The 18,335-nt window shown below is 28.5% G+C and overlaps 5 protein-coding genes and 1 non-coding gene across 12 annotated transcripts; 3 read left to right on the top strand and 3 right to left on the bottom strand.

Moving 5' to 3' along the window:
• Positions 1–56: 56 nt before the first annotated feature.
• Positions 57–4,050, top strand: LOC122852042 (angiotensin-converting enzyme-like). 4 transcript variants are annotated; one of them, XM_044151596.1, is made up of 9 exons: positions 57–375; positions 659–826; positions 898–1,148; positions 1,407–1,544; positions 1,886–2,044; positions 2,127–2,226; positions 2,286–2,779; positions 2,839–3,715; positions 3,789–4,050. In XM_044151596.1, the coding sequence occupies exons 3-9, from the start codon at positions 1,062–1,064 to the stop codon at positions 3,887–3,889; spliced, it is 1,956 nt and encodes a 651-aa protein (XP_044007531.1). In that variant the 5' UTR covers positions 57–375; positions 659–826; positions 898–1,061; the 3' UTR covers positions 3,890–4,050. The 4 variants fall into 4 exon arrangements, with proteins under 4 accessions (XP_044007531.1, XP_044007532.1, XP_044007533.1 ...); XM_044151597.1 differs by having other exon boundaries at positions 673–826; positions 3,789–3,986; XM_044151598.1 differs by having other exon boundaries at positions 659–780; positions 3,789–3,986.
• Positions 4,051–4,138: 88 nt separating this feature from the next.
• Positions 4,139–7,643, bottom strand: LOC122852046 (methyltransferase-like 26). Of its 2 annotated transcripts, none has more exons than XM_044151604.1 (3): positions 7,532–7,643; positions 4,885–4,940; positions 4,139–4,820 (listed from the first exon to the last, which is right to left on the bottom strand). In XM_044151604.1, the coding sequence occupies exons 2-3, from the start codon at positions 4,905–4,907 to the stop codon at positions 4,187–4,189; spliced, it is 657 nt and encodes a 218-aa protein (XP_044007539.1). In that variant the 5' UTR covers positions 4,908–4,940; positions 7,532–7,643; the 3' UTR covers positions 4,139–4,186. The 2 variants fall into 2 exon arrangements, with proteins under 2 accessions (XP_044007539.1, XP_044007540.1); XM_044151605.1 differs by having other exon boundaries at positions 4,885–4,936; positions 7,532–7,619.
• LOC122852043 (dnaJ homolog subfamily C member 21) lies at positions 5,094–7,613 on the bottom strand. 2 transcript variants are annotated; one of them, XM_044151601.1, is made up of 2 exons: positions 7,532–7,613; positions 5,094–7,143 (listed from the first exon to the last, which is right to left on the bottom strand). In XM_044151601.1, the coding sequence occupies exon 2, from the start codon at positions 7,111–7,113 to the stop codon at positions 5,110–5,112; it is 2,004 nt and encodes a 667-aa protein (XP_044007536.1). In that variant the 5' UTR covers positions 7,114–7,143; positions 7,532–7,613; the 3' UTR covers positions 5,094–5,109. The 2 variants fall into 2 exon arrangements, with proteins under 2 accessions (XP_044007536.1, XP_044007535.1); XM_044151600.1 differs by lacking the exon at positions 7,532–7,613 and having other exon boundaries at positions 5,094–6,830; positions 6,923–7,060.
• A 97-nt stretch (positions 7,644–7,740) lies between the features above and the next one.
• On the bottom strand, positions 7,741–10,680 carry LOC122852045 (borealin-like). 2 transcript variants are annotated; one of them, XM_044151603.1, is made up of 3 exons: positions 10,361–10,680; positions 9,152–10,122; positions 7,741–8,996 (listed from the first exon to the last, which is right to left on the bottom strand). In XM_044151603.1, the coding sequence occupies exon 3, from the start codon at positions 8,956–8,958 to the stop codon at positions 8,041–8,043; it is 918 nt and encodes a 305-aa protein (XP_044007538.1). In that variant the 5' UTR covers positions 8,959–8,996; positions 9,152–10,122; positions 10,361–10,680; the 3' UTR covers positions 7,741–8,040. The 2 variants fall into 2 exon arrangements, with proteins under 2 accessions (XP_044007538.1, XP_044007537.1); XM_044151602.1 differs by having other exon boundaries at positions 10,365–10,680.
• A 1,685-nt stretch (positions 10,681–12,365) lies between these two features.
• On the top strand, positions 12,366–13,644 carry LOC122852041 (probable palmitoyltransferase ZDHHC24). The gene has a single exon (XM_044151595.1). It carries the CDS (start codon positions 12,706–12,708, stop codon positions 13,558–13,560), a length of 855 nt encoding a protein of 284 aa, XP_044007530.1. The 5' UTR covers positions 12,366–12,705; the 3' UTR covers positions 13,561–13,644.
• A 1,278-nt stretch (positions 13,645–14,922) lies between these two features.
• LOC122853576 lies at positions 14,923–15,041 on the top strand. The gene has a single exon (XR_006373915.1). It is a non-coding gene; the product is annotated as a 5S ribosomal RNA (ribosomal RNA).
• Positions 15,042–18,335: the final 3,294 nt, after the last annotated feature.

Below are 18,335 nucleotides of genomic sequence, written 5' to 3'. Positions count from 1 at the left end.
GGAAATGAGAATGACTTTATATATATTTAAAAATTAATTTATGTCTAAGGTCTGTCAGGTTCGAGGTCAAAATTATTTTATTTTATATTTTGATTTAAAGATATAAAAAAAAAAAGTCTAAAAAATAACTTGAATCATGAATATGTAGTGTTGTTAAAGTGATATTTTGTTGAAGATTTTGGCTCGTGCCACGTTGAGGTCACGCTTCATGCTCTGTTGATGCCTGTCCCTTCCTCTAGATGCCTACTGTATGCAGCATATTCTTCTTCTGGATATTCTCATTGTTGTCTCATCATATTGTTCAGTTTTAACCAAGCAATCGATATATCAACAGTGTCAAGTATCAGTAATATTCATTGCAGCTATAAACACAAGGTAATTATTTAAAAATAATACAAAAATTGTAATCGTCAATTTATTAATCTAATTTTAATAAGAATAAAAATTTATTCAATAAATGTCACTTAAAAAATGACCTTCGAAATACAAATAATATAGTCTAGATAATTTTGGAGCATTTAAATATTTAATAGAATTATAAAAAAATGATTGAAAAACAAAATTACGAATTTAAAATAAATTAAATTTGTAATAACTTGATGATAAAATTTAATAATTTTTAAATAAATAAATCAATAAATAAGTCTAAATTTAATAGACCCGAATACTCAGGTACTTGGTAAAATTGTATGGGTAGTTTGCAAGAAAGACAATGTATTTGGCGCCGGTATCACAGAGCTTATCACCCTTATGTTACCTGCAAACAATTTACGGACCTAGGTGAATTCAGTACATCGATCGAGTCTCTGGGTGACTCAACAAAGCAGTATGCTTTTTTTTTCATAGCAACTTAAACCGGTGTAATACATAATCAAAGTGAACCAATTATTATTCCAGGTGTAACACATGCTGTCCAAGTTAACGGATCAGAGAGTGAATGAATTTGCGTAAAATAAATACATTGACCATAACAAAGAAAATATGAAAGTACACAACAGTAAAATAGACTAAACAGTAGTATTATTTTATTTATTTTTGAACTTTTATTACAAAAAAACAACATGAAAAAATCAAAATTAATTGGGATAATTGGTGGTGTAATTGGAGTTTTGTTTGTTGTTCAAAATAGCAATGGAAAATATTTGGAGGTAAGAAAAATAATATTTTATTTATTATCTTTACTTAATCTTCATCAAGATTATCATATTTTTAAAAATTTTTCAATTGTTATTTTCTAATAAAAAAAGAAAAGGATTAACGGTGCTTTGGAGATGATATACATTTTGATAGAGTCTTTGTTCATTGTAAACAATATAATTATCATAATTTATACTTGACCATCTATCATTGAAATCCAATTGTATTTTAACAAATGTTTTATTTTTATTTATTTTTATTTATTTAAGGGGCTCAGTATAAACTTGGGTGAGGCATTACAATTTCTTCGAGAATATGATCGTGAGGCATCTTCAATATGTACTAAAACCATGACAGCACAATGGAATTTTGCAACAAATATAACAGATGCAAATCGCAGAAAAATGGTTTGAATATTTTATATCTAATATTTTATAATTATATATTTTATAATACGAGATCGATGGTTGTGCTTTGTGTGGATGTTCCTTGTTATCCTTCAATTTAATAATACTAATTACATGGTTCTCATTTTTGCTTTTTATTTATTTTTTCTATAAATTTATCGCGACACAGACACGTAATAATTTAAAAAAAACTGAAAATATGTCGTTAATCACAGAGGTAAAAGGTTCCAGCGGTTTTTTGTCAATAGGTTTAATAATATTTATTCATAAATAAATTATTTGGTTTTTTTTTTCTTCAAAGCAATTATTATTTAGTATTTTTACAAAGTATTTTCTATTAGCTAGATGAACAAACTTCAAAGATAAAATTTGAAAGATCATCGTGGAAAAAAGCAGTAAGTTTTGCATGGTCAAGACTACCTGATCCATTGGCAAGAAGACAATTAAAAATGATTGCTGTTAAGGGAAGAAATGCATTGACAGAAGATAAATTCAATGAAGTATATAGTTTAATATTGAAATAAAAATATTTATTATCATTTCACTCAATGAACTTACTAAATATGATTATTTAATTTTTAGATTCATCATGTTATCGTTGAGATGAAAGAATTATACACGCGAACAAGACTCTGTCCATATAAAAAAATGGGAATAATTTGTGATTTAGATATGGACCATGGTAAGTATAAATTTGCAAATTTTTGTAAATAAAATAAATATGTATTGTTATTTAATTAGATGTGAGTAAAATCATGGCACAATCACGTGATTATGATGAATTGTTGCATTATTGGCGAGCCTGGCAGGAAGCTATTGGGCCTCCATTAAAAAATAAATATATTCGTTACGTTCAATTGGCTAATCAAGCTGCAAGATTAAATGGTTTTTCTGATGCTGGTGATCAAATGCGTGAGGCATATGAAGATGCTTATTTTCAACAAAATATTGCTGAAGTTATATCAGCAATAACACCACTCTATAAACATTTATTTACTTATGTCCGAACAAAAATGATTGAAAGATACGGTGATAAAGTACGCCCAGATGGTCCAATGCCTGCTCATTTATTAGGAAATTTATGGAGTCAAAATTGGGAAGGTATATACAATTTGGTTGAACCTTTTCCAGCTGCAAAACGGTTAGATATCACCTTGGATATGATAATTCAAGGTTTTACACCATTGAGAATGTTTCAAATGGCTGAGGAATTTTTTACTTCACTTGGAATGAAGGTGTGTAATAATTACTTATTAATATTAATTTCATTATGATAATGTATTTTAAATTATAGCCAATGCCACCAGAATTTTGGAGATCATCAATGTTTGAAAAACCAATTGATCGTCAAGCAAAATGTACATCAAGTGCATGGGATTTTTGTAATAAAATTGATTATCGAATAAAACAATGTACAAAAGTTACAATGGAGGATCTTTTATCAACTCATCATGAAATGGCACATGTGCAATATTATCTTCAGTATAAAGATCAGCCTTTGTTATTTAGAAATGAGGCACTTCCTGGATTTCACGAGGCAGTAAGTGATGCCATCGAGTTGTCAGTTATGAATCCAAGACATTTACAAAGAATTGGTTTGTACAACAACTCTACCGAGGACTACGAAAGCAATATAAATTTTTTAATGCTGATGGCATTAAGAAAAGTAGCGTATTTACCTTTTGCTTATATTGTCGATCAATGGAGATGGAGAGTTTTTAGTGATGGAGTTTCTGATATGACAACAAGATGGTGGGAATTGAGACTCCAGTATCAAGGTATCGTTCCTCCAATTCCAAGAATTGAACGAGACTTTGATCCTGCATCAAAATATCATATTCCAGCTGATATACCGTATGTCAAATATTTTGTTGGAATTATAATGCAGTTTCAATTGTACGAATCTCTTTGTGATATTTCTGGACATCAAGGAAATCTTCATTTATGCGATATTTATCGTTCTCGAGAAGCTGGTAGATTATTAACTGATGTTTTATCACAGGGCTCTTCTAGACCTTGGCAGGATATTGTTCGAGAAATGACAAGAGGACGTACTAATCGTATTGATGCTGGAGCAATTTTAAGATATTTTGAACCACTCTATCAATGGCTGCAACGACAAAATCAAATGGAACCAGTTATTGGTTGGATCACCAGTCAAGATGACACAGGCAAGTTATTTCAAATTATTTCAACTACAATTTTTTGATTATTATGTTTTCTTTTTTTTTTTTCTGCTTACAGCTTTATTTGCACATTGGTATGGAAACTTTGCAAATGCTCTTGTTGTTTGTAATCCAGTTATTTGTCTATTAGCACTCATGACAATACTGGTGATTCAATAAAGGACAAAACAATGTATCACAAGACTAAAATTAAATTTAAAAAGTGTATATAAAACTTTAAAACTATCTATACATTATTCTTTTTTTTCTAAGCTATATAGAGTTAATGTTGCTGATAAAAAAATATAAAATGTATCAATAAATGTCAATGAAATGAAACAACAATTTATTACGCTTGTAAGAATTTTATATTCAAAGTTAGCATTTCAAAAAATTAAACAAAAAAAAGAAAAAAATTGTTAAACCGTAATTTGAATAATTAATTGTGTTTGTTTTAAGAATAAATATTAGATTATTTTAATTTTTTTTCCATGCTAAAGTTTTGTTATTTGCAGGCATATCAATAACTTCAATAAGTTCAATATTATTTTCACGAGCAATATTTTCTAAATCACGAACATCACGTATTCCCCATTCAGGATTTTGTGACTTAAGAGATTTGTTAAACATTTCATTACTTTTTGGTGTAATTTTACCATCACTAGCATAAGGACCATATGTTATTAACATTCCATTTGGTTTTAATAATTTTCCAGCATTTTTAAAGAGCCCAAGAGTGCATTTAAATGGTGAAATATGTATCATGTTTGCACTGTATATGTAATCAATGCTACAACCTTTGAATATTCCATCACCCCAAGTCTCAAAGTCAGTTGTAATATCAACATGAAGTGGCTTCTCAACATTACCAAGATCTAAAGAGTGAGCAGATATACTTTCAAGAAGCTCAGAATCATATTCACTCGGATAAAATGTCACTTGTGGAAAATGAGGAGCAAAGTGAGCAATATGTTGCCCAGTGCCTGATGCTATTTCAATAAATGTCTGATTTGGCATTGGTTGAATGAGACGCTTGATAACTTTTAATATTGGATCTTTATTACGATCAGCTGCTGGATATATCAACTTTTTGACAACAGATGTTGCTGACCTAAAATTTATTTATCTATTTCATTAGTATGCTCATCACTAGTCGTATCAGTGGTGAAAATTACCTGTGTTTTACAGCAGAATTCATTTTCAATATTGCAGATAATTTCTCCCTGTCTTTCTGAAAATTAATCGATACAAATTCAAATAAAAATCAACAAGATAACATACATTCAATTGCAGTAATTAATATTTTATTTATTTTATTTAATTACACTATTATTAATCATCATTTAATTTCTCATAAAACAATTTTGATGATGATAAAAAAAAAAAAAAAAAAAACACAATTAATCATCACTATCAGAACTTGTGTTGGCCTTTGATTTTTTATTTTTACTTTTAACTGTATCTGGTAAATACACTGAGTGTCCAGTTTTTTTTAAATGATCAAATAATTTATTTTTACTAAGAAATTCTGATTTACATACTACACAAAAATGATCAACATCTGTATTATCGTCTATTAATGCTGATTTTTTTACTTTTTCAACTGTATGATTTTTATTTTCATTTTCAATGATTTTTTTTTTATTTTTTCTCATTTCTTTTGCTTTTTTACCCTTTGTTTTTGTTACACGTGTTGATGATGCTGTATCATTTTTATCAATTGACATTTTATCAGAAGTATTTTCATCAATTTCATCTTGATTATTGCTGGCAGAATATTCAGTTGGAGTTTCATTTTTTTGCTCATTTTTTCTTGCTTCTGTTATTATTTTAAGATTGTTACGTTTTTTTCGTTGTTTTTTTGATAATCCAATATCAAGACTAAAATTTTTATCATCAGTGTCATGGTCACTGTCATCATTTGAATAGTTTTCTACTGGTTTGTTGATAACTTTTCCTTTTTTCTTTTTTTTCTTTGAATTTCTAACTAATATCACTTCTTCATCTTGTAAATTTTCATCATCTTTTTGATCAGACACACGTTCTTCTTCATCTGTAGATTCTTTATCATCTTTACCAGCTCTTGATGAATCTTCTGATGCTTCTGGCCAAATAAATTCAGATCCATCAGTATTATTTTCTTTTCTTTTTTTTGAGTTTTCATTAATTTTAGTTTTTTGCTTTATATTGATAGAATTATTATCATCATCAATATCTGAGATAAGTTCACTATCAGATACATCATCATCTTCCATGTCATTTTGTTGTTCTGGATGCAATAAAAAGTCTGGCATTTCTGATCCAGTCGCTAATTTAACACCTGATGAATTAACAGCAGATGCTTCTGTCATATCATTTGAATCACATGATGTAAATTCTTCATCATCTTCAATCATTTCTGCCTTCATTAGTACTATATTGTCTTTGTGTTTTTTGGAATTTTCATGATTTGTAAATGCTTTTTGAGTTTTAAAAATTTTATTACAAGCAACACAATAAAGTGCATTTAAATCGTCACTATTATCATCTTCATTATCATCAGAATCACCTGATATTTCATGACCAAATTCCGCAGCAAGATTAGCCTCAATGTGTTTCAATTCATTTTCAATATTTGTAAATTTTGACCATTCTGAAACTTGATGATTTTTAAGTTCATTCTGTCTATCACGTAACTGTTGTCGTTTACGTTCTTCAACTTTTTTAGCATTTTCTTTGGCTTTTTCAGCTAATTTTTCAGCATGTGCTTGAACTCGTTTGTCTCTTTTTCTAACAAATGCAACTAAATTTCTAACTTGTTCATTACGTTCTTTTTTTGCCTTGTCTTGAATTTTTTTATTTTCTTTTTCAATAAGTTTAGCGACTTTTCTATTGGGTGCATCTCTAATATCATATGTATCTAGCCATGCAAATGATCTTTTTGTTAAATAACTTTGCCAGTATGCATAAAAACAATGAACAACATCTTCATATGAACTTTTTGAATCACCAAAACTTGGTATTTCTTCATCAGAGTCTCCATCTTTAATAAATTCAGCATCTTCAGCAGCCAATGTATCAAATACATTTCTGTAGACAGTATAAAAACCTTTTTCATCATCATTATATCCTTTGAAACAACCTGTTGAAAAGAACTGGAAAAGATCAATGGAGTCATCTTTGTAATCATCACCAATACCCCCTTTAAGTATTGCCTCACGATGATTATCGTACCAAGTACGTTCATGTGGATCACTCAATACTTCCCATGCTTGTTGAACAATTTGAAAGTGTTCCTTGGCTTCTTGTGGATTATCAAGATTTTTGTCAGGATGCCATTTTAATGCCAATTTTCGATATGCTTTTTTTAGATCATCATTGCTTGCATCACGTTGAACTCCTAGGACTTCGTAGTGACACTTCATCTTGACTGATGTCTTCTCAGCAACCTGATGCTATTGAAATATCTTCTTGTTATTTATGTCCATAAATTTTATTATATTACTTCATTTTTTTATTTAGCTTAGACTTTAATCATTTATTAAATTAGATTCTAGAAAAAAGAATACGTCAGCTCCATCATATTCATTTGAATAAAAAACGAAGGTTTATCATCAATGACAAAGAAATAATAATGAAGATGTTGTAATTTTTTTTTCAATTGATTGTTTAATTAATTACCAATGAAATGAACTACTTAGATTATATTATTTTATAAATAAAAATATCTGTCATGTTTGAATGCAGGTTACAAATTTAAAAATAAACATATTGAAATATTAATTATTTTTAAAAATGCAAATATTATTTACAATAATAAATTAGTTTATAACAACTACATACCCAATTGTTGGGATTCTTCAGGCTGTCACAATTCAATGTATCAAGTGTAAACAACGAACTTGTTGTCTTGTTATTGTCTCGACTGTTGTCACATTTACATATTTCTTACAACTCCGAACATTCTAACCTTATTTTTGTTTAACACATTTTGTTAACACACATACACACAGAGAATGAAAAAATTATTCAGCCAACTTTATTATTATTATATTAAATAGTGTTTTGTGTATTGAAAAAAATAAACAACATAGATGTATTGATAAAATGATGAAAAAAAAAATTTATTACAAAATATTAATATGGCAAAGCAATTAAAAGAAAATTTATTATCAAAAAGTAGCTTTGACAAATTTAAATATTTTCATACAAGATACTTTAATTTATGTCATGTTTTTTTTTTTTTTATTTGTTCCCAATATATTAAAGCTATTCAACTTGCATCCAATACACAACAAACATCACAAGAAAAAAAAAAACTGTATACCGGACTGCAAATGATAACAAATTCATCAATGATGACCGATAACTTTTTCAATGTGACCCTTGAGAGTCTTAAGTTGCCTCTTGGTTTCTTCATCAAGATGTGGCATATGTGAAAGTCGAAGACCATCATTTGGCAGCAATGATATGATGTTGCCATTGCTAAGTGGAACATTGATATTTGCAGTTCTTTCTTGAATAATTGCTGAAACAAGAATTGGACTTCCTTGCATACTGAGTACCATTTCTCCATCTTTTGGACGTCTTAACATATTGAGAGGTGTATTTGGTTTGACTTTTGGAGTAACACAATCATATTCTGTTTTAGGCTTTGATACAGCTGGTGTAAACATTTTACTGTTCATTCTTGATGCAGATGAACCACGTTTACGTGTTGATGTTTCATTATCTTTTAGTGGAACACGTACTGGGCCTTTGGAACTACTACGTGTTGTTCGTCCAGTCTTAGTTGTAGCTGTTGATGGTACTGAAGCTGATGATAATGTTGATGATGATGATGCACGATTATTTTCAATTCTTGACGAATGTTTTGTTTGACTTGTTGTTGATTCAGTAACGTAACCATCATCCATTGATGATGCTGCTGTTTGACGTTTTATTGTTTTTTTCTTCAACTTTTTAACAGTTGATGGTGGAACCATTAACCGTTCATTGTTGTTTTTTGGTGACATTATTTCATCAGAATCATTTTCTTGTAAATCTGATTCAAGAAGTTGTCCAATTGTCATTTTACGAATTTCCAATGGTATACGTGATGTAGCAAGGTCAATTTGATTTTCCAAATTTTGTAGGAAATTATTAAAATCAGTTTCTAATTTATGATAATGCATGTTTGAATGATATTCAAAATCTTTGAGCAATGATTCACTCTCAGCTGATTTTGCCAGACTACTTGGTCTTGCTCGTACTTGCTTCGTGCGAGGCATTTTAATAATTATTAATCAAGTCTTTAATATTTTATTTTCTGAAAACAAAAAAAATATTTTATCAACAGAGCTTCAATTGAATAAAAAAAAAAAAAAATAAAAAAAACAATAATCAACAATATTTTAAAGAAAAATGTCTTTCTAATAACAATAGTCAATCAGTTTTGATAATTCAATTAAAATATTTACTCACCAAAAAATGTATATTGTTTAAAGTTTATATCAAGAACATTTATAATATTAATTAGAGCAATATTCCCTCAATTATTTTCCGTTTATCTTTGAATTGCATACGAGAATCAGACAACAAATACGGCAGCCATATTTTATTGAATAGGCGGGATTGTTAATTTAGTGTTGCTGTAGTGAGAAGTCTGGAAATATCTGGTAACTTTTTTTTCTCTTGTTTTTGTAATGTTTTGTAACCAACTATCTAGTGACTTGACTAGTGCACAGTGGACCCTCAAGGTATTCTTTTCCGGCAATTTACCACAATTTATATTTCTTTTGGAGCATTTTAGCCTTTAGGATACTCAAGAAGACTAGAAAGAAGGAGAGTCAACTCCCTGTAGTGGGGGATAGGCCAAATGGGACAAAATATGTCCTGTACCTAGAGCTTCTCAAATTTGCCAATTTGGCGCTGATTGTTCTCAGCCGTACTTATGCGCTAACTATTTTTAATAAACATTGTTATAGCGCAGGTTTATTATTCGATCATCTTAGAGCAATGTCAAAGGAATATATCAGGTTTATCAATTTATTGATCCATATTAAACAGACAAAAAAATTTACTGGGTGATGATGATCGATAAGTAACGTTTTTAAAAATTAACAAGTAACATAAAAAATATTACTGTAATAAAATCATATCAACTTGTTCACTTGACAATAAATTTTGTTTGTCAACATTACAAAAATTAATTATTTTTCATCTGCAGCATCACGCGATTTTTGAGTTGCTGACTTAGATAATACAGCACATGAATCATCAAAACTATGATTATGTTTGTCTTGCTGCACATCTACGTTTTGGTCTCACTATTGACATTATCAACAATGTTTGGGATTTATTGTATGAAATAATCAAATTATATCTTCTTCTTGAAAATATAGTTCACAAAAATTGTTAACAACTATCACATTAAGCCATGTTACACGAGCATCCTGCAGAAAATAAGAAACATGAAAATAGTAAACAAAATTTAAATTCAATGATTATCAGTAGAAAAGTTAATAAATAGGGTTTTAACAAAAACAAATACATCAATGATTTTATAAGCATGAAAGAAGTATGATTTTTTAAACATCAATTAATGATAAACTGTTAACATAAACAAAAACAATTAAATTCTGGCAAGAATTCTTTTTTATCAAAGTGTTGGTCTAACGATGTTGAACTTACTTACTTTTGGTATCTGAAAAAGCCGTCAAATCACTCTTGTTTTTGGTTTTCCGAGCACTTTTTGATGCAACAAACTCGTGAAATATTTACGTATAATTTTGATATAAAACATGTATATAAATTACATGACAGAAAAAAAAAAAATAAAAAACGCTATCCCAAACGAATCTGCGCTATAACAATATTAATTCAAAATAGTTAGCGCATAAGTACGGCTGAGAACAATCAGCGCCAAATTGGCGAATTTGAGAAGCTCGAGGTACAGGACATATTTTGTCCCATTTCTAATGTACGGAGTTGACTCTCCTTCTTTCTAGTCTTCTTGAGGATACTTTAGGATATTACCAGACACAACTAAGTTTTTTCAGAAAAGAATGGGTGCATTCCTTTAATAAAAAATTTTTTTTCGTTTTGCAATTTTGCCCTGTAATACCGACTAAAAACTAGAACAGAAACAACGACAAAAGTGATAAAATTCTCTATGCAATATTCCAGGCTTTACAGTTTACGATAATGTGTGGTACGAGTTACGACCTATGTGACAATAACAAACAATCACAACAAGTCAATTTTCTATCTATTTCTCAAGAAGACTAGAAATACAGGAGGACGAACTTGCCTCAAAAAACCGTTCCGCTATATGGTCGCCTGTGGTCGCCGCATAATTGAGGGGCGCTAGCAGCACCATGGTAACGTGCGCGACTTGTATCGCTTTTTTTTTACACTGCGCACAATACAAACATACTCTAACAAACACTAATAGAGCATTATACACATGATGTTTGTCAGAGTATGTTTGTATTGTGCGCATTGTAAAAAGATACAATCGCACTACTACAACGCCCTCAATCTCTGGCGACTCCTAACGGAACGGTTTTCATATACAGGCGAGATAGGGAGTAAGTCCTCCTGTATTTCTAGTCTTCTTGGATTTTACATACAAAAGCTTCACAAGCGCCGTGAGTGGTGAAAAAAAGCCCTAAATTGTAATGCCTTGTGAATTAGACTGCAGTTTGATATAAACATAGAACAGTTATCCATCTAATAATTGGAAGCCAAAAAAAATAATGTCATGTGCCAGTACTGCCACTACAAGAAACAGCTTTTTCCTATAAAATTTTGGCCGGTATTACAGGGCGAAATCGCAAAACGGAAAAAAATTTTTTATTAAAGGAATGCACCCAATGCCTCATAAATCACTAAGGGCCGGTTTTGTAGATAGTCCATAGTTAAGTTAACATTGTATAGTATAGTATAGTATAGAGAAGAGAAACGTTAGACTATACCAAAAAATGTAACTATGGACTGCAGTCCAATCAAGAAGACTAGAAATACAGGAGGACTTACTCCTATCTCATACCTTATGTAAAACCGCGCATATTGAGGGGCGCTAGGTACTACGGTAACGTGCGCGATTTACTGTTTTTACTGCACAATAATAAACATACTGTGACAAACACTAATATGTAGAGCATTATACACATGATGTTTGTCAGAGTATGTTTGTATTGTGCGCATTGTAAAAAAAAAGCGATAGAAGTCGCGCACGTTACCGTGGTACTACTAGCGCCCCTCAATTATGCGGCGATCACATAGCGGAACGGTTTTTTGAGGTAAGTTCGTCCTCCTGTATTTCTAGTCTTCTTGAGTCCAATTCATGGGGCAAATTTTTTACAAGTTAGGGCTTTTTTTTGCCGCTGATGGCGCTTGTAAAAATTTTTTTTATATAGATTTTACATACAAAAGCTTCACAAGCACTGTGAGTGGTGAAAAAAAGCCCTAAATTGTAATGCCCTGCACCCGTATTCTCAGGGCAAATTTTATACAATTTAGGGCTTCTTTTTGCCACTGATGGCGCTTATAAAAATTTTTTTATATAGATTTTACATATAAAAGCTCCACAAGCGCCACCGGTGGATGAAACAAGCCCTAAATTGTAATGCCCTGTGAATACGGGTGCTGTGAAATTGAATTGGACTGCTGAACCGGCCCTAAAAAATCTAGTTATAAACGGTCTTGCATAGAAATCTTGCACAGTGGAAAACCTTCTTAAGTTCTTAAGTAGTTAAATTATAAATAGATATTTTGTGCAATTTTGTGTTGTAGCAACCAATGGAATATTAAATTACCTTGTCAAAATATTGTTAAATAATTAAACGAATTAAAAAATGTCTACTATCTGACAATAGTCATAATTTTAAAATTTATTAAGTTATAAAATATATAATCATCAGCAACAGTGAAGTTTTACAAAAATCATTTTTTCTTATCAACAACATAAACAAATAACCCAACCTCAACTGCCGGTATTTTTTTTTACAAATTTTAATTAAAAAATAAAAAAAATGAGAAAACAATTTTGGCCAAAAAGTCCAGGTGATGCGACATCAATGGTGTTTGTTTTGTTGATAATGCCTTCAGTTTATATGTTTGAGCTAACAATTGTACTGCCAGAATTATATCCAACCACATCACTGGTGTATTATTTACATTTTATATTTGGTACATTTTTAATGATGAACATTGTGGGTAATTACATCTATTCTGTGCTATGTGACACCAGTACAAGAACAACAATAATACAACAATCATTGAGTGAATCAAGAATCCAAGAAGGCTGGCAATTTTGTTCAGCATGTGAGTCAATAGCTCCACCACGTTCTTGGCACTGTTCAACATGTGAAATATGCATTTTAAAACGTGATCATCATTGCATGTTTACTGGCTGTTGTGTTGGACATTTTAATCATCGTTACTTCACAATGTTTCTATTGTATCTATTTATTGCTACAACATACTCATTTATTTATAACAGCTATTTTCTATGGGGTCGTATTCATTTTCAATTTCCATTATCAATTATTAAATTTATATTTCCATTTGCAATATTTGCATTTGGATTTGATGATTCAATGGAACAATTGTACTTGATGTTTTACATTGTGTGTGTCATTGGAATGATATTTACTGGTGTACTCAGTGTTTATCATGTTCATCTGATATTATCTGGAAGTGTTGCACATGAAAAATCAAAAAACATTACAAAATACAATAATGGCTGGCGTGATAATATTATTCAAGTATTTGGTGACAAATGGTATTTGACTTGGATAACACCTTTCATCAAATCAACTCTTCCACATGATGGAACAAATTGGCCACCATCAGCCACATGGAAAGAAGATTCAAAAAATAGATGAAAATAGTATTTAGTATTTCACTTTTTTTTTATGATATCTATTATTATTGGGTTCGTGCGTCAACATTTTTTATTTATGTATATACCTCATTAATATGTGTTATCGAAAAGAAAAAAAAAACTAAAAATAGTCCCACTATGTAAATATGTTATAAATTTAATGATAATTGAGTTTATATTTTTGGACATTTTCTTGATGTACGACCCATGTTTTTTTTTGTCAATAAATAGATTATATAAATAATTAAGCTGTTGTAATATAAATAAAAGTTTAACAAATTACTTTAATGCCAAATACTTTTATATTTTGCGAAATTTGCTTGATATTTTACATGATTTAGCTGATAAAGATGTTTCAAGTTATCATTCATTGGCAATTTTATTTGTTATTGGTCGTCATTGTTTTACATAATATCGCAAATATTGATAATTATTTTACTGAGTATTTTTAAAATATAAAAAATAAATTATTGTATTAATTGTAAAAAAATAAGAAGTTCGAAAATTTTATAGTTTTCACCAGAGAACTACGACTAGACGTCTTAGATCGTTTACTTCTATATGATGAGTGTAGTTATAATGTGTAAGATCCTTAAAATTTTTAGCAAGACATAAAATGTTTCCACAATACAAAGAGCGTGGACTTGTTGCTGTTGGTGGACAGCTAGTAATGTTCACGTCAGACCACGTAATATGTTCTGTTCAATTTATTTTGTGTAAGTAAAAATTTTTCAGGGTTTAAAAATTATATAGTGAAAAAAAAAAAATAAAAATATATTAATCTACAAATTTTGAACATTAACATCTATATTATTGTTAATATTATAAATATTAATAATACCAAAAATTGATATTTTCATAATCGAATTTGTCAATGATAATTTGTTAAACTTTGTTTCATTGTTTATTTATTTCTCATCCTTGATGCAAACAAAATTCTAAATGATGATAAATAATTAATTAAAAACTTGAAAAATATTATTGTTTTTTTTTTAAGTAGACAGAGGAAATGATTGTAATTAATTGTAACATAGATTTTAAATAATGTTAAATAACATTAGTTAATATCGAGAGAGAAAAAAAAAAAAAAAAAAGATGTGTGGTGTTCCTCGGCGGTCACCCATCCAAGTACTGGTATTTTCATCGTGATATGGTCGTTATCTGAAGATTCAGTTACTCCAGACTATTTATGACCAGCTTCTTTACACTTTTTTCCATGTCATTTGCATCGAGTAAAAACGAAAATTTGATCAGACTAGTTTAGATCTAACTATGATCGAATTTTTGTATTGGTTTATGCAATCAACCTGGTGAAAAGTGTTAAGAAGCTGGTGATAAATGGTTTGGAGTAACTGAATCTTCAGATAACGACCATATCACGATGAAAATACCAGTTTTCGTCCGATCACTGAAGTCAAGCATCGTTGAGCGTGGTTAGTACTTGGATGGGTGACCGCTTGGGAACACCACGTGTCGTTATCTTTTGCTTTTTTTTTAAATATATTTTGATTTATCAATTAGTAATTTTAAATATTAAAAATTAATGCCACATTCATATATTTTCTTAATCTTTTTTTTTTTACTTTTACAACTAAGATTCAATACAAGAGTACAAAGTGGCGTATAGAAAGAGAATACAAATATTATATTGATTATTCCTGAAAAAAAATTAATAAAATATATCGTGTCATCCTCACATTTTCTATATTAAATTTGAAAAAATAAAACAACAACCAAGGACATAACATACACCTATATAATTTTTTTTTACGATTTACAAACAGAAAACAAAATAAACAAAGGCACCTTACGTGAAATTTTGAACTATTACTCATCTCAGTCATTACGAATATTATTCTTCTTTGATTCATATAGGTAATAGATATAATTTTATTTTAAAAACATTGGAATTAGATAAAAAATTATAATATGAAAATAATCATTCATTTTGTATATGAATTTTATGTGTACGAATGTTATTTAAAAATTTACGTAATGGAAAAACATTTACCGACCCACGTCTTGTATTATTTTCTTTTTTTTTTTTTTTCACAGGCAATAAAATTGTTTTGTTTATTTTACAGGTAACGTATCAATTTTAGATCAGTTGTTAGAAAATTACACAATATGTATACCTAAGTAATAAGTTTTATGACACTACGTGTAAATAGTACAAAATTATTATATTCTTGCCTTTTTCTTTTTTTATCAATATTCTGTATAACAATTGTTTTACCTTTGTTACTAATGTCAGTTGAAAGCGAGAAATTAACGAAACAAGTTGTCTAGAATTTACCAATAACAAAATGTCATTGAAAAAAGAAATAATAAATTTTTTAAATCAATTAGTTTTAAGGATAATAATTATATTATATTTTTCACCATTTAATTTTTTTGTATTTAAAATTTTATTTGATAAAATTTCATTATTGCATCACAATTCATATTCACGTTTGAAATTCATTTACAGTATCAGTGTTATAATAATTTTAACAATTATGTACGGTATTTCAATTCCACAACTTGCTGAAATTACTCATAGAGTTCGAGTTAGTTTTACAAATACTCTGAATATTGCAGTGGCTATATGTGGTTGTTTAACATCACTGATTGGTCTGGCAATACATGTTATAAAAAAAAAAATTATCACACAATTGAATTCTAAACTTATTGAATTTGAACAAGGTGTAAAAAATAATTTACCAATTTTATATAAAAATGAACGCAAAATATATCCAGTTATTATGATTTTATTAGGATGGATAATAATAATATTAGTTCGTCTTATTTTGGGATTAATAACTCTTTACCTTTGTATTACTCCAACTTATGTTATACCGGAAATTATAAATGGATGTTTTTTGATGAATTATGGAATGACAATCATGTTACTTGAAGATAAATTAAAATTTTTAAACGATTCATTAAAAAAGTTTGTTTATAAACCAAATAACGATAATTCAGTAAATATTTATCCAGCTAATCATGCACGATTGATCAGTGAAGATTGTATTTTTAATCAGCTAATTATTATTAAAAAAGCTCGAAATATTATTATTGGTGCTGCTAATGATATGAATAAATTTTATTCATTGATAATGTTTTTTGTTGTTACTTATAATTTTTTATCGTTATTAAATTCTTTGCATACATTTTTTTCACAATTTTTTTTGGGTAAATATGAGTTTAATTTGGTAAATTTTAATCTTATGTTGTGGATTATTATTGTCTTATATCCGTTGATATTTATCAGTGTTAGTATTCAACATCTTGAAAATCAGGTATAAAATATTATATTTTTATATTACACAATTAGAAAAATATAAAATTGAATATTATTTAAATGACAAAATAGTTTCACAATTGAAAAGGAAATATCAAATAAAGAAAAAAGCTTAGTTTTTTAAGTGTTAATTTTCTAATAACGTATAACATTCTTTTTTTTTTTTTTAACCTTTAATAGAATTTAAAAACAATTAAAATCAATTATTTTGTTTATCTCAATATTTATCTTTATATTTAGAAATGTAAATATTCAAGCTTAAAAATTATTGTTCGTTTGATTATTTCTATATTTTTATTTTATATTTAAATTTTTATCGAATTGTTTATTTAATTTTCCTAGATGCGCATGACTTCTAATATTCTTGTTGACATCAAATCTGAATATTTTACAGATCATCAAATTACATGGGTATAATTGAAAATTAATTAAAATGATGCATTAAAAAAAAAAAATTTCTTTGTTTACATTAAATACTAAATTGATTTGATATGTTTAGTTAAAAATTTTTTCATTAGAGCTGAAATTCACAACAAAGGAATTTTCTATTCTTGGATTATATCCTTTAAATTGCAAATTATTACGAATGGTTGGTATATATATCCATAGATATACATAAGTATATTCAATAAATCTGATTTTATCTTATTTTTTATTTACAGCTATTCAGTCCAATTATCACCTACTTATTTGTGCTTTTACAACTAGGACTCAATACAAAATCAGAAAGTGTTGTTTAAAAGATTTTCTTAAAAAAATTAATAAAAGTTTTCAAGTCATTGTTATATTTTATATATTAAATTAAAAATATGTCTCGTTGTTTTGCAAGAATGTAAAAATATGTGGCAGTTTTTATCGAACGCTTGAATAAGATTGTAGAATTTGCAAAAAAAAAATTACGGCGTTTAATAACAGTAGTTTTATCATCGAGTGAATTATTTCCAACTCAATTGCAGTAATATTTAGTTTTTTGAGTCAATCACGTTTTATGTATTACAATAAAAAAGTTGAACATACATGTGTTTTACATCAAGATGATGTACAATACTATTGTACTTGGATAATTGGATAATTATATTTGGAATTACATATAAAGTAGCTCTACCAAAATTTAAAAAAGTTGTATATAAGTGATATAACAATGAATGCAACATATTGATTATGGAATTAATGCTTGTAGATGTGTTGTTTCATCACAACTAAAACACTTGAAGAATTCAAAGCTATTGATGGATTGATAATAAATGAATTGTCGAGATCAATCTTTACAAAACTGAAGATTCAATTGGATTTCTTATGGTGAGTAATCAATTTTTGTGACATTCGGTTAGAAACACTTGTTGCATGATCCACTTGGCCAGTAATTTATTCATGATGGAAACAATATTTGCTTATTTGAATAAAACACTTGAAATTCTTTTAAATTATAATCATTAGTAATTTTTCAAACAACTTTTCATTCAAAACTGATGAATGTTTTAAAACCTTGAGGG

The sequence above is a fragment of the Aphidius gifuensis genome, linkage group LG3 (assembly GCF_014905175.1).
Source record: "Aphidius gifuensis isolate YNYX2018 linkage group LG3, ASM1490517v1, whole genome shotgun sequence".
Classification (NCBI taxonomy): domain Eukaryota; kingdom Metazoa; phylum Arthropoda; class Insecta; order Hymenoptera; family Braconidae; genus Aphidius; species Aphidius gifuensis.
Note: the sequence above shows the minus strand (reverse complement) of the source record. Positions and strands in the feature narration are given on the sequence as shown.

What these genes read in the sequence shown, in the direction of transcription:
- LOC122852043 (XM_044151601.1), bottom strand. Translation starts at nt 7,113, where the DNA reads ATGAAGTGTCACTACGAAGTCCTAGGAGTTCAACGTGATGCAAGCAAT.
- LOC122852045 (XM_044151603.1), bottom strand. Translation starts at nt 8,958, where the DNA reads ATGCCTCGCACGAAGCAAGTACGAGCAAGACCAAGTAGTCTGGCAAAA.
- LOC122852046 (XM_044151604.1), bottom strand. Translation starts at nt 4,907, where the DNA reads ATGAATTCTGCTGTAAAACACAG. An exon ending in AATTCTGCTGTAAAACACAG is followed by an intron (nt 4,821 to 4,884) that starts GTAATTTTCACC and finishes AATAAATTTTAG; the next exon opens with GTCAGCAACATCTGTTGTCA.
- LOC122852042 (XM_044151596.1), top strand. Translation starts at nt 1,062, where the DNA reads ATGAAAAAATCAAAATTAATTGGGATAATTGGTGGTGTAATTGGAGTT. An exon ending in TGATTTAGATATGGACCATG is followed by an intron (nt 2,227 to 2,285) that starts GTAAGTATAAAT and finishes TTATTTAATTAG; the next exon opens with ATGTGAGTAAAATCATGGCA. An exon ending in CACCAGTCAAGATGACACAG is followed by an intron (nt 3,716 to 3,788) that starts GCAAGTTATTTC and finishes TTCTGCTTACAG; the next exon opens with CTTTATTTGCACATTGGTAT.
- LOC122852041 (XM_044151595.1), top strand. Translation starts at nt 12,706, where the DNA reads ATGAGAAAACAATTTTGGCCAAAAAGTCCAGGTGATGCGACATCAATG.